Source organism: Falco naumanni, chromosome 3 (genome assembly GCF_017639655.2).
Source record: "Falco naumanni isolate bFalNau1 chromosome 3, bFalNau1.pat, whole genome shotgun sequence".
Classification (NCBI taxonomy): Eukaryota; Metazoa; Chordata; class Aves; order Falconiformes; family Falconidae; genus Falco; species Falco naumanni.
Window position 1 is genome coordinate 61,024,259 of NC_054056.1, and position 14,621 is coordinate 61,038,879.

General features: G+C 41.7%; 1 protein-coding gene across 1 annotated transcript in view; it reads right to left on the minus strand.

Annotated features, from left to right (window-relative positions):
• MTCL1 (microtubule crosslinking factor 1) overlaps positions 1-14,621 on the minus strand; it is a 52,512-nt gene that overhangs the window by 13,178 nt on the left and 24,713 nt on the right. Inside the window, exons 7-9 of the mRNA XM_040587054.1 lie at positions 10,821-10,988; positions 5,197-5,451; positions 545-850 (exon numbers count right to left, since the gene is read on the minus strand). Of these exons, the coding sequence (XP_040442988.1) occupies positions 545-850; positions 5,197-5,451; positions 10,821-10,988 (729 nt within the window). The remainder of the gene's footprint in view (positions 1-544; positions 851-5,196; positions 5,452-10,820; positions 10,989-14,621) is intronic.

Here is a 14,621-nt window from a genome sequence, read left to right on the forward strand (position 1 = left end):
CTATGTCCCAATGGCATCTCTTAGCACTGCGTTTTATCTCTTTGTAGCTTTATGGTGTGACCTCAGGGTAGGTACTTTGCTGATGAAGGATAACTCTAATTCTTTAACATCTCATCTCAGTTACTCATGCTAATCTTTTTAGATGGCAAGCACAACGCAACAACCAGAAGTGCCTCTCTACAGTACTCACTGCTTTACTAGCAAAATATAGCCCACGTTTCTTCAAATACATGTAGCTACTTACAACTGAAGAAGATTTAAGACCTTCTAAATCAACATAGTTATCATACATAACACGAATGGCCACCAGCTGAGGTAATCTTTGGGACCTTTAGGCTGGCTCCCAGTTTCTCAGGTGATTGATACTGGTCCAATCAGCGTATTAACAAGGAACGAAGTCTTGTTCATGCCAATTCACTACTGGGTAACTGTAAGCAGTGCCTGTGACACAACGTCTCCCTTCCTACAGCAGGGATGCTGGACCAGTTCTGACCAGTTCTAAGGGACAACATGCTGGCTTGTTAAAAGGTAGAAGAGCACATACTTCCGTTAATCCGGGCAAGAATTTCTCCCGCTCCAGCTGCCGAGACCGGTGCTCATCAGACTCGTCGGGGGAATCAAGAGACAGGGACTGCAGAAAGAGGTTTTCTGTGGCGCTGCAGCGGTCACTTTCCTTCAGCTTAGACAGTGACCGATCATCAAACTGAATGGCGTCAGAGTCAGAGTAGGATCTTGACCCCATTGGCCGAGGTATGTGAAGGTTCCCCTGGGTCGTGAAGGGACGAAGGTTACTCTCCTTCTGGTCACACAGAAAACCGCTTCCTCTTCGTGGGCTCACTTCTTTCTGAAGCTGGAGATGAGGCAAATTAAAAGGAACAGTGATTACTTACATAGCGTATGGCATTCTGCAGAACTCGTCCTTCCCCAGAAGCGGGGCACCTGTGCCCTGGGGAGGCATCACGAGATCACCTCCTGGCTCCAGGGATGCCAGCTTTGCTGTACTGGTCCTTCCGCAAAGGGAGATGTCTCTAGGACTTTGATGCTATTACTCATGAGATTTTGAGAGACTAAATGTGTATATGTATAGTTTTGTTTGTTTACATATACAGGTATACATATATATACACACATACACACTGTGTGTGTATATATATATACACAAAATAATGCATCTGTCTTTAATCTGATTTTTAAGGAAACAAAACAACACTGGCTGTTATTTAAAAGCATTCTTGATATGAGATCCTAAAGCAATACAAATAGAAGCTCAAGGAAGGGTGAGTGACTTGGAGTCTCATGAAAACAAATGTATTTTTCTTCTGGTCAGCAATACAAAGTTTGCCCTTTTATGTACATCACTTGTTTCCAGAGGTGGAAAATTCCACTTAACAAAAGGCAAATGCTTTGTTCTACAGAAAGTCTAACCCTAATGCATGGCTAGAAAGTTGACTATTTGTACAGAGCAGCATTGTCAAAGAGATTAATTAGGCAGGCAAAGCACGTTTCAAGAAAATGCATATTTATAGAGGGGCCATCAAAGGTATTAACTCTTTTTAATTTTGCAAAAGCTGGGTGAGGAGAGGGTGAACCACTAGTGAAATTGCCAATTTAAAAATCCGGTTATATGATCAACTTCTCCTTTAATTGTAAATACAACAGGATAGATGAAGTAAGTGATATTTTAAAACATGATGATGAATGACAGCAGGAATCATAAGTAACTCTGATGTTTTGCTAGAGCAGCGTGCTAAGATTATTGACAATAACCTGCAAATGCAAGTCATTCACTAGCACCCTGGAAGCTGAGGACCTGCAAAACATAGCATGAGTATAACGCTGATAACACACCGATGTTTTAGTTGTTGCTAACTAGCGCTTACTCATAAAGACTTTTCAGCTTCTCATGCCCTGACAGTGAGCAGGTTCTCAAGAAGTCAGGAGGAAGCAGAGCCAGGACAGCTGACCCAAACTTGCCAGAGGGATACTCCATAGCACAGAACATCATGCTCACTATATAAACTGGGGCAGTTGGCCGGGGCGGGCCGATCACTGCTCAGGGACTGGCTGGACATCGGTCAGCAGAGGGTGAGCAGTTGTATTGTGCATCACTTGTGTTTTTTTCACTTGGGTTTTATTCCTCTCTCTCTCTCTCCCTCTCCTTTGCATTATTATTATCGTTGTTGTAACTATTTATTTATTAATTATTATTATTATTATTATTCAGTTATTGAACTGTTCTTATCTCAACCCATGGGTTTTACCTTTTTCTGATTCTCCTCCCCATCCCACTGGAGCAGGCCTGGGGGAGGAGTGAGAGAGCAGCTGTGTGGTACTTAGCTGTGGCTGGGGTTAAACCATGACATATTTTGTGTATACCTAGTCCCAGTTGCAAGCCCTTCCAGATTTTCAGAGATCCTATAAGGATAACGATCTGGGAACCTTTATGAGAAAACAGTACAGATACTGGCTCATTCTCTGAATCTGACAGGAGAATGAAAGTGAGAAATACCAGCCTAACTTTTCAAGAATGACTAATGATTTTGAGTCCCTGTGTGTTTATGGCTTTAAACCCACAACTTTTCATACAGGTGATTTTGTGGGTTTAAATATTTGCCAGTGCACTCTGTGCACAATTAGCTTTAGAAGCACAGTGGAGAGAGATTCTCTAAGGGAAAACAAAGTGATAGTGTACTTAAATAGACAAACCCCACAAATTTTGAGCTCTGAAAAAAGTAGGTCATCAAGTTTTTTATATGCCAGCAGTATTCCCATAACCATCCAGAGTAAAGTATTTTATATATTATATATGTTGGTGCGAGCTTCCCTCTTATCATACATGTATTATTCAAGAGCTGTGTCAAAACAGACAGGCATAAAGCATTAATGTGAAATTTTGCACACATGCTTCTGCTATCTCTTAGACTCTGTTTTTCAAACATGCACACTGGCGTAGTCTCCTCATCCTCTACATATTGCCATAGATGGAATACACACAGAAACCTCCGGGGAGAAGGACTTCAGAGATATACTAATTGTTTCCATATAAAGCAGGGCATGACTGCAATCTGAGAGGTTATTCAACTGAAAGCTTGCAAATATTTGGAAGCTTCCTGTCACACAGGGAAATGTTTGATTATAAGGAAAGAGGAGTTACAAAGTTTGGCAGGCAGGTAGCCAAGTTTTCAAACGCTATTTCTGATCATCTAGTCCTCTGAAATTAGCTTGACGTAATATTTTTTATTTCCCTATCTATTGCTAACTCTGTTGTAAATATATAGTTGAAGCCTAGAGGTTTGAGAATATCAACAAAAGAAATCAGCTCCCCGACTAGTTAAGAGCTATTTTGTAGGCTCTCCCAAGATGACAGTGAGAGGTCAGATTTAAAGAGAATTAAAGGCTCGGTAGCATTAACAGGGATTTCTCTGTTGCTTCCATCAAAGGCCCTCATTCCCAGGGGACAGAAAAAGCAGTCTTTACCCAGGTAAAGTCCCTCAAGCTATTGAAGATACACTGAAGAGGTAAAACTACAAAATACCGTTCATAGGGACAGCAGAATAAACGTCCAAAGATGTACCAGTGACTTTCTGAAGAAAAGTTCATGTCTCCATCCTCAGGATAATAGGAAATTTTCTGAGGGTTATTTAATTTCCATTGTACATGGATAAAAGTGGCAGTTTGGCCACTGAAATGCAACAGTTAGAAACCAGCCCAGTCAAGCCATGGAGAACTCAGCACCTCCTGCCACTGAACCCTGGAAGCCAGGCAATTTGCATGAAGAGCTCTGCTACAAGCCCTTCTAGCTCATACCTGTTGGTTGTTTTATCTCAGGAGATACACTATTGGGCTGCATTGTAAGAGCTAGCTCAACAAGCTGCATTAATTATACACAAAAATCCTCAGATAAATGGGAGATTAAAAAATCCAGAATATTGTTTATTGATATTTTTGAATTTAGAACTTAAAAAATCACCTTTCTTGGTCTGTAAAACCTTCATATTGGTCACCGCCCACTCAGACCTACACTTCTAGCAGTGATTTTAGAAATATCTGTAGAGTGCAGGATTTTCCAGAGTTGTTCTCTGTAGGTTTAACAGCCATAGCTTAAACTGAGGTTTAATCTTGCTCTGATAATATTTACAGCCTGGTGTGTTTTCTTTAGCTTCTTGTTGCAGCTCAGGCAGAGTAATGTGAGACATAGGTAACGAATCCTTTCCAAAAACTGCTCATGAAGTTACACTGGGCTTTCATCAACCTATCATGTGAAGCTACTCCGTGCTTTGTTCAAGCACAGTGCTCCCTAGAGAGCATGCACAAATCTGGTGCTGTTCCATTTCTGATGTCCTAAGGACAGAAAGTATTGAGTTAATTGAGGACCCACAATTTCAGTTGTTTTTCTTACTTTTCCTGGAATACATGACCCAGAGCTGAACAATGTTCAGGCAAAACCGATGTATTAACTCTGCCTCATTAAACTTTTTATTTTTTGTGTGGCTTCCAGCCAGATAAAATCATTAGGTGTGATTTGTCTCTGATACTAAGCAGACGAAAATATGGATAGGCATGAAAAACAAGGGGATAGGTATGCAGTTATCAGATTTGCAAAAGATAGCAGAATTGTGCACAAAATCCATGTGACCAAGGTCAAAGTTGTATTCTGAATATTTAATAATGATAGCTGTTTATTTGTTATCAGTCAGGGCTCTTCATGTTAACCCCTGGGTTCCTTTGCTAGAGAAAAAAGGATTCAGCTGAGACTGAATAGTCACAGCAGCTGCATCTTTGGTGGCTAATTCACAGATGACAGACTTTTTTGGCAGGATGCTGTACATGAAACCTTGAATAACCCTGCATATGGGGTTGAGTGTTTTAGCACGAAGAGATGCACAAAAGCTTTCAAACAGAAAGAATCAATGTGACCATGCCTGCCCAGGGTAATTGAAATGAGGCAGGAAATGGCCTTTAACCTGGAGCTGATTTCTCATAAGTGGTCTTTTATAGGGATTGTGGGCATTTTCCTTCTACTCCCTTGTGCATGTAAATTGTTTTGTAGGATGAGAAACACTGACAGAGCCAAGTAACCACAATCGTTCCTGTACTCCTCCTTAATTCAGTCTCTTGACCTTGGCCTGAGTGCAGTGATGGTGCAATGCCTCATGCTTGCAGCCAGACATTGCTCACCCAACGAAGACTCCTTACCTGTTCTATCCGCCTGAGCAGCTCCTTCTTTTGACGCTCCCATTCTCGCCGGTCTCTATCAAGCCTGTCCAGGAGCTCCACCTTTTCCCGGTTCCAGTTCTTCTCACTATGCTGGATTTGCCGGCGGAGGTCCATCACCACACTATGACTCTCAGCCAGAAGCTTCTTGTGCTCCTCTCTCTCCCTTTTAAAAGCTCCCTTCGCATCAGAAGTGAGACCTGTTTCTCCTGAGGTGTTCTCACTCTTCCCTTCCAGCTGGCATGAAAGTAAAACATTACTAGGACATTAAACTTTCTATGGTAAAAGCCTGCATCTGACAACCAATTTGAGTTAAAGACCTAACCCCACAAAGGTAATGGCAAAATTATGGTGATTTGTAGATCTTGGGGTCTTAATAAATGATCAAATATGTTCTACCTGAAAAAAAGTTTTAAAGTCAAGACAGTGAAAACCATAGTGAATAATTTCTCAAGCTCTACCAGCTCATGCTATTAAAGCCATCAGTTATGATCTTCCTGGTGGGAATGTGGCTAACCAGCAATGAAGGAAACATGGTGATAAACTCCGACCTCATCATCATCTCTGAGACAATTGCCAGGACGATGTCCTCAGCCACTGCTCTGCTTTTGTGCTCTCATCCAGCGCACCTGAAACCTAAAGGGAGTGCATTCATCTTATGAAGAGACTTTTCCCACAACAACCCTCAGCAATGGTCTTATTGTACAGCTCCTCACACCTTCCAGCAAAAGAGGGTGTTAGCAGCAAGAGTTGTACCAGGGTCATCCTGGTACAGTTCTAGTACCTGCAGGTTCTAGTGTCTGAACTGATTTCTAGAGCAGTTAGCTGCTGCTAACCCCCCTTTCTTCTCCTCCTCTTCATGTTCAGAGGTCAGCTCTATCAGAATCAGAAGAACTGGCCCAAGGTAACACATTCATAGGAAAATGCAGGCTGGAGGAGGTGTCTAGTCCCCTCCCCTGCTTCCAGCAGGGTTGACTCTGAGATCAGATGAGGTTGTGCAGGGCTTTGTTCAGTTGGATCCTGACAAACCTCCAAGGGCAGGCAGGGATTGCACAGCCTCTCTGGACAACCTGGGCCACTGCTGGACTGTTGTCAGAGTGAAAAAACTGCTCAATGGTTTTGTGTAATTTCAAGCAAGTGAAGAATTTATCCCTGAAGCTTGACCTTTTGTTGACAACTCAGTAGATGTGTGAATGACTCAGAATTGGATGCATCCCTGTCCCTTGGCTCTGCAGGTGAACTGGAGTGAAAAGCGATGAAAACTAATTTCTGACCCTGAAGTTAAAGTTGTCCTCAAAAAAGAGAGACAGCAGGTCTGCTGGGAAACGTGCTCCTTTAGCAAAAGAGAAGGACAACACCTTCACCTTGCCTTACGTGGGAAAAAAGCCCAAACTTTCTGAGCAAAGGGATGCTCAGACTGGATTCAGGAGTGAAGCTTACTAGTCTCTGGAACAGCCTCCCCAAATAAATGGCTGAGAGGTCATTTCTTAACTCATTTGAAATTGTACTGAGCTGCAGAGAACATTCTGTTACAGCCACTTGCATTGGCAGGGAAATCTTAAAACACCTGCATCCTTTGCCACTAATTTTCAAAGTCCAGTTATTTTCAAATGACCAAAGAACCAACTGACCAAACAACCAAAAAAATCAATTATAAAAAGTGAATTTTTATAAATTATAAAAATTTTATAAATTATAAAGATTTTATAAATTATTTAATCATTTTATAAATTATAAAAATTAAGCATCCTATTCTAACAAAGCTGACACGACACTATCCTTCTCGCTTTTACCCTGTTTGTGCAGTGTAAGTTTGTGGGACCTGCAGTGGTGTGCGAGAGGCTGCCCTGCACGCAACTGCATGGCTTGGTGGCAGACTGGAGGTGCCATGGGACAGAACTGCAGAACATCCCAGGAGAGACACCTCTGTGCTGCAGATCCATGATAAGAGACAGAATCCTGGGCAGCATGGCTTCAAGAAGCCAGAAAGCTTTGCTGCCTTCCTACCCACTACCCAGCACATTGACTTCCCACATATTAGTTCAGCAATATGTAAAAATACCACTGCTAGTTTCCAAACTCACTGCTAACTTCAGGTAATGATACCCTCTTGCCCCTTGCTACATTTTTCCTCTGTCCATCCCCAAGTCCCCATCTCCATTCCGTGCTGCTGTGGGAGTCAAAGCTGGTGCTGCCACCAGGGTCAGCAATGTCGATAGGCATTCTTTTAAGTTTGTTTGCTTTAATTTTACTATTTTGTGCCCCCTGCCCCAGGTCACCCTTGCAAGTTCCTGCTGGGTTTACTAAATAGTTGTGACACTAAATAATAATGAATTTCAGGAATGTCACTGCACAGCTGAGATCAGCCAAAATCATAAGTGACAAATGAAGCAAACGCTGTATAGTTTCCTTACACCTAAACCTGGCAGAGGGCTATTTAGGACTTGTTCTTTGTGATATATGTAAGCGTCTGTCAAGGTCCTTTGATACCCCTGCAGACTTCTCATCTTGCAATAGGAGCTCTCAGGGGAGGTTTCTGGAGTGTCTGAGATAAATCTCACTAGGCTGGACTGCAGACTCAACCATACAACTCTGCTGCCTCCAGGGAGTAGTGCCATGTGCAGCAGTAGCTATGGCCAGCATGCTAAGTTGCAAAAACACACCAATGCCTGCAATAAATTCTTCAGCTGTTATGAAGCATGAAAATGCTAAAAGCAACCCATAAAGCAAAGAAACGCTCAGTTGCAACAAATACAGTCTGTATGATTATCCTAAACAGCAAATTCCTTCTCCCATTTTTCTGAATCTAGAAAACCAGCAAAATGTTGAACATCAACAAAACTTGTTCTCTTTCTCCCTTTACACCACTGAGTTCTTCACCACCAATGGGAAAATTCTCAGCCTTTCAGTTAGCAAACAAGACAGGCAGTGGTGCCTGTGAAGGGCAGGAAAGCTGAGAGGCAGTGGAAAGTAAGAACATACTCCAGTAGAGCAATATCCCGGGAATGTATGGCTGCCCTTAGTGCCATGACCAAGCTGCCAAAACACAGTAAGTCATCCTGTGCCGGACCATGGGCTTACCAAGACCAGAGCCCTGGCTCTTGTCTCGTTTGAGAAGAACACAGGAAGTCTATAAATACAAAGGTAAGTTCAAAACCAAGGCAAGTATATGGTGATATACCATCAGAGTAATTTCCTGGTGTTCAGTGATTTGGGACCTAAAACCTTCTCCAGTCAGCGGCAGTGTCTTCAGACTCAGTTCTTGGTGCCTATGGAAGGCAGAACAATGTTCCTGGCAAGGAGAGAGTCCTTTCATCTCTGTTCTGATGAAACAGCTCCAATCATGGAGGAAAGGTCCATTGGTGGCTCCTTAGCATGAAAGTCTAGATGTGACTTTCCTAAACCTGCTAACTACTAAGGTTGGCCAGATGCCTCTCCATGTGCACAACAGCTTGTGTTCCCCCCGGCATCCTGAAGCTGGATCATTGGTCAGAGTCTTAGTGAGGGTCTGTGTCCTTACATGCAAGTTCCCAAAGCATATGCAGGGTTTGGCCCCTCATACTAATGCCTTCCGTCTTCAAAACTTTTCTGAATTCCCAGAATACCAAGATCTTTTACTTGCCCAGCCGGAGGCTGAGAATTACTGCCTTATTGACTCAGCATTATCACAACCCCATACTTGGAAGCAATGTCATTATTTCTTATCTTAAAAACAATGCCTGAGGATCCTTCTTCCAAATCAGACGTACATGCATTTCTAACAGCCAAGACTTTTATTTTTAATGATACATGCAGTGCTAAAGCTCCAAAGCAGCAAGGAATAGTGAAATATGAAATGCTGATATTTTACGTATCATTCACTGGCTCCTCCCATTTTGATCCTGAAATTGAGCTTATAGTGAAAGCACCCCATATTTCCAATCTTTACCATTAGTGTGAGTTAAATTGTTGTTTACATTGTTTCTATTTCAGGTTTATTATATTATTATTTTTATATTTAGTTTTTTAATTGCCTCTTTGTAATTGTGAGCACATACACCAGACCTCAGTGGGACACTTACCCTATCCTAACTGACCTTCTAATGATTGATGTGTTATCTTTTTGCTGCTGCATTAGGGACCTGCTTTTACTGTGAAATAGAAATGTTGTGGGGAATTGGTAAGGAAGACAATTTAATGTCTTAAATATTAACCAGCTTCATTCATTTGCTTGAAAAAATGTAAAAAAGTAACACCCATAGCTCAGTAATTGGCCTATGTTATATCTCATTACCAGTGGAGCAGTAGAGGTAGCAAAGAGCCTGGTAAAGCCCCCAGAAAGAAGGGTGCAAATCTTTCTTCTCCCTGGGCAGGAGTCGCTGCACCATCCTGGTGCCAAACGCCAGCCAGAGTGACAGCCTGGGAGTTTGTTGCCCGTGCAAGGGCAAAGCATGCAAGCTCTAAATTGGCAGTTTGTTGTCAGACTAAGTTTCTCTAAGTTTTGTTCTTTGTTGCCATCTTAAGTTTAAGGTAAATCTGTCACTAAGGTTTTATTTTGCAAGGAGCAGAAATGGGAATTGATTTTGTTTCCTTTTTTTTCAGGTGATCCGTTGTCTGAAATGTGTCTATACTAAGAAGCAGCTGAACTGAATATCTGAATCCATTAAGAGAAAACTCTGCTAAAATGAAAGCTTCTTCCTTCATTCCGGGAAGGCAGCCTAAAGGACCTGGGCAGGAAAAGCAGTGCTTGCATCTCAGCTCTGCGTCTCAGAATGAGTCTCTGACATTCAGTAAATCCTCCTGAATGTACCACCCTCCTGGCAGTGAATATTTTTATTATATTTGTCTTCTGCAGAGAAATCCTACAATTACAAATCTTTTTCTCAAGATCTGAACTTATTAATTCTCCCACCACTCCTCTCTTTAATGCAGAAAATTAGAGCTTTTATGCCATCAGATTTGGAAATGAATCCTTGTGGGTTTTTTGCTAATTTGCTTTCATATGGCTTCAGAAACAGTACATCTTCCGTGAATAGCCGTACATGACGCTGAAGCACCTGGCACCAGATTTGATATACATCTAACTGCACCCCATGGTGGGTAGCTAGAGCTCTGTCTGCAGCGGGGTACCATCCATCACTAACCACTAGCTTTGAATATCTGATTTAACATTAACATATTGATCGATCACTTCAGTGTTATTAAATCACTCTTTTCTTCTCCTATGCATCAAATAACACAGTCTTGTGCCAAGGCACAGTGATGACCTAATTGTGAGCTCATCAACATCGAGACATTTTTCTCTCCTTAAATGCCAATAAATACAGACACCCGCAAGCCTCATTCCCAGAGCTGATACATTACCAGCCAACTCTTCTGAGGAAACACAGCAAGAAGACGTTTGGTTCCTTTGTCCTCATCTACGTTACACAGTACCTACTACATGAGCACTCGTACTGGGACAACTGGAATCCAAGAGGCAACTCAAGAGGCAAAGCTTTGCTCAGGCTTCGCGGCACGGTTCAGGCACCAGGTTAAAACGAATAAATATAGTCCCTTTCCTGGCTGTCATAGATTTCCGGTTCCATTAAGTACCTCAGCAATTCTTTACCGGCGTTGGACGTTACCTGTTCAAGGTGACACTTCAGTTCAGTCATTTCCACCTCCCAGGCTGCCTTGTGCAGGGCGTACTGCTGCTGGAGCCCCTGGCGCTCACGCTCCTCATCCCGCAGCTCCGAGCGGAAGTCATCCAGCAAACCTTTCAGAGCGTTCAGGAGCTTCCGATTTTCACTCGCCTGCCGCAACAAAACAAACGAGATGCTGTCATTGGATGGGTTTAGCCTCTGGTTTCATTTCAAGGAGGAAAAATGTCTGCGTGTCCACTGCATGGAAGAGAAAGTGCCTGGGTTAACTTTTGCATGAGAAAACTAATAGCAATGCCTTCTCTGCCTACAGGTGCCCAGGGAAGTGACTGAGCCACCATCCTTGCAGGTATTTAAAAGACGCATAGATGTGGCACTTAGGCACATGGCTTAGTGGTGGAATGGGCAGTGCTAGGTTTATGGTTGGACTCGATGGCCTTAAGGGTCTTTTCCTACCTATATGATTCTGTGATTCTGCAATTCCATGATTCTACTCCTTGTTAGCTGTAATCCTGAAGCACCCGTGAAAGCCAAAGACACTTAAGTCACCCTGAAAAAGGCACTAAGCATCTTCCTGGATTGAGGACAGCTGTAGTAACTTCTTCATTAATGCTGTAAACCAAAGCTAGAGTATCATTCCTGAGGTTTGTTGGGCAGCTGGATATCTCATACATACAGTCATTGCTCAGCATCAAACCTCAAGTTTTTGTAAACTACACAGAAAGAAAAGGGATTAATATTCCATACTTCTGTATTATCAGATAAAATAACTTTGGGGAAAAAAAAGTGAGGTTTTGAGCCGAGTATCTCCTGCTAAGGTCTTTCACTAGTCTGTACTTCACATTTCTGTTCAGTCCCAGGCAGCTGCACACAGGCTGGCTTTGCAGCAGCTCCCTGTTTGGTACCGAAGACACGAATGCCAGGTAGGCCACTTTCCCTCTTGCAGGTGGGATGAAAGAGCAACCCTCCATCCACGTCCTAATTGAGAATGTCATGGTCATACTGAAAATGTCTGTGCTCCTGTGCTAGCCAGGAGCCAAAAACTGAGTTAAATCAAAGTGCAGCCCAAAGCTGACATCTGATCTTGGCAAAGTACTGAAAGGCAGCACGAATACTTACTCAAATCTCTGATTTTTTTTTCTTAGTTTTGGCATTTACTTTCTGCAAATTCACTGGAGACTTACAAAACTTGTTGTTTTAATGTTAGACATTGAAAAACATTTTTTAAAAATTAAACCCAGATCAGTAAAATAAAAAGTATCCCTCCTTTTTTTGCAGCCAATTAATTACACAGAAATGTGTAACGTGATTTACTTATCCAAGATTTTAATCAAATATTTTCAATGAGCCTCTCAAAGACCAGGGAGTAGCTACAGATTGTATATGACAAGTTATTCTGAATAGAAAAGACTTTTAAGAAAATTGATTAGCAGACACAGCATGAGCAGAAAAATGGGAGAGGTTACTCAACAAATTCAGCATTTAATCACCTGGTTCTCATGAATACGTTGGCTTCCTTGGAAAGGCCTAACTCAAATTAGCTGTCTTGATTCTTGCATGAGAGTCTAATTGGTTTTATTTTTTATTTATTTTCCCAAGTGCAGGCTTCCTGCAATCCCTCTTATCTGGTATTTCATGAAGTACCTACATGAAGACTTCTGTGTAGACAAGTCAAGTAGACAGATGTATACAAAAATCTAAATAAATTTTCATGTAGTGTTTTCAGTGACAATACATATACAGTTTTATGGAGACAACTAAGCTGATTTCACATGCTCATCAGATTTTTGGCATTAGTGAACCCACTTCACTCACTTTTGTAATCACAAATCAGACATACTATGATGCCTTTTTTCTTTAAAAACATACTAATATGGTCTACTTTTTCCAAGCCTTTTGATTAATCACCAAAAATATTCTAGATTTAGGAAAATAACTGCAGGTGCTCATTGACTGACCTATAATCTGTTTGGGCTAATGAAATGTGATGGTGTACAACAAGGGGTTTTATAAGAAACGCACCCACAGAAGCAGAATTAATTCCATTAACATTTAATGCCAATTAGCAGTTTCCTACTATACAGCAGCAGTCTCCATCATGCATATAAGATCACCTGCTTTTCAATATGTAATGAGATTATATTTTTCCACCATGAATTTTCATTCTGATACTCAATTAAGGCTAAATTCTCCAAACATCTCAAGCCCCTTGTGTAGTAATCAGAATAAGAGCTCTTTTGAAGATTTGTCCTTAGTGTCACAACAGGGGCTGCTGGGTAGTGAGCGCATCAAAATCTGTCCTCATCCTCTTTGAAAACCCCGACCCCAAATGTCTATGAAGTGCTTTCATTCAAGAGCCACACTCTGGGCTTTCTGGTATGCTGCATAAACCTTTCTCTGGCAAAGTAGTCTAAAGCCTTCATGAGGGAAATGATGCAGAAGAAAAATAAAACCCAGTAACAGAAAAGCAAGCTGCATCCCTCATTCCTGGGCATACATTTGGCAGCTTTAGATCCTGTAAAACTAGAATTGCAAAGAAAGAAGTGATGGACTAGTACAGAGAGGAGTCAGAAGTGCCCCATTGCGGAGTTGTAGCCTACTGGGATGAGGGCATGTCTTATTTCTAGAGGCATTACATCAATATTGCTTTTATGAGACAAGTACCCCAGGTGCCCCTTGGGCTTGGTGGGATTTTATTTAACTTGCCAATACAAATCCAATTTTGGTTACATACTTGTAATTCCTGCAGAGATTTCCCTTTTTGCATGACTCTATATTTACAGTCTGAAGTTGGAGAGATCTATGAGATTATTTTTTCTGGTTTGCTAAACTGGAGTGTTTTTGGAGACAAAGTGCTTTTGAGACAAAGTGCTCTGGAACACAATGTTTACTTCTAGACATACTTTAGATTTCTGTTGGTGAAACTGTGAAAGTGTCTGCCTAAGTCCCATAGATACATAACAAGGATTGTTATGGTCTTCCCCCTCCTCCCAGGAACGTTGTACAGGTAGGAGAAATGGGACATGGCTGTGATTCCCTGGACAGTCTCACATGCAAGGAGCTGGCTCTTTACTGCCTTGCCAGTTACTGAAATTTAAAGCATGGAGGAATCTGACTGATTCACAATTGATCTAAATCAAGAGATCTACAAAAGCAGTTTAAAGTCTTGTATCCACAACCCAGTATTTGTAAGTAAAGGAAACAACAGCTGACAAGAAGTAAAAACTTAATGTGGTAAATCTCAAATAAACTCCAGGACTCTGGAGTCTTCACTAAGTTGAGTCAACCTCAGAGAACGAAGCCTCCAGCTCTCGAAAAGTTTGGGATCAGAGCAGTTGTTTGAAGCTTAGTTCTGCTTTTAGTCACTTTTTTTTTTTCTCTCTGAGAATTTCACGTAAGAATTTAGCACAGTCTGGTAATACAAGCAGTTTAGTAGAGCAGCCAATTAAAAACACAAGGTCAGGAGCCTAAACAGGGAATGAGAACTGTGCATTTTCTCTGTCTAATCGCAGGTCTAGGCAAAAGTGAAGCTGGATCTTGGTGCAAATCATTTTAGTACATTTAGGTCTTAATTACTATTCCTTTGGGCTTTTCTCTTTGCTAAGCTTTGAAAACAAATATTGTATGAGCAAAAAAAGATCTAATTGGGGATTTTCTTGACACTCTCCCCTAGCAACAATGCAAGTGTATTGTTTTTTAATGCTTTTTCCACCGGACCACAGATGTGCACTGTTTTTTCCTTGCTCCCCCGATCTTACACCATCCCATATGCTTCTCACCCTTTCT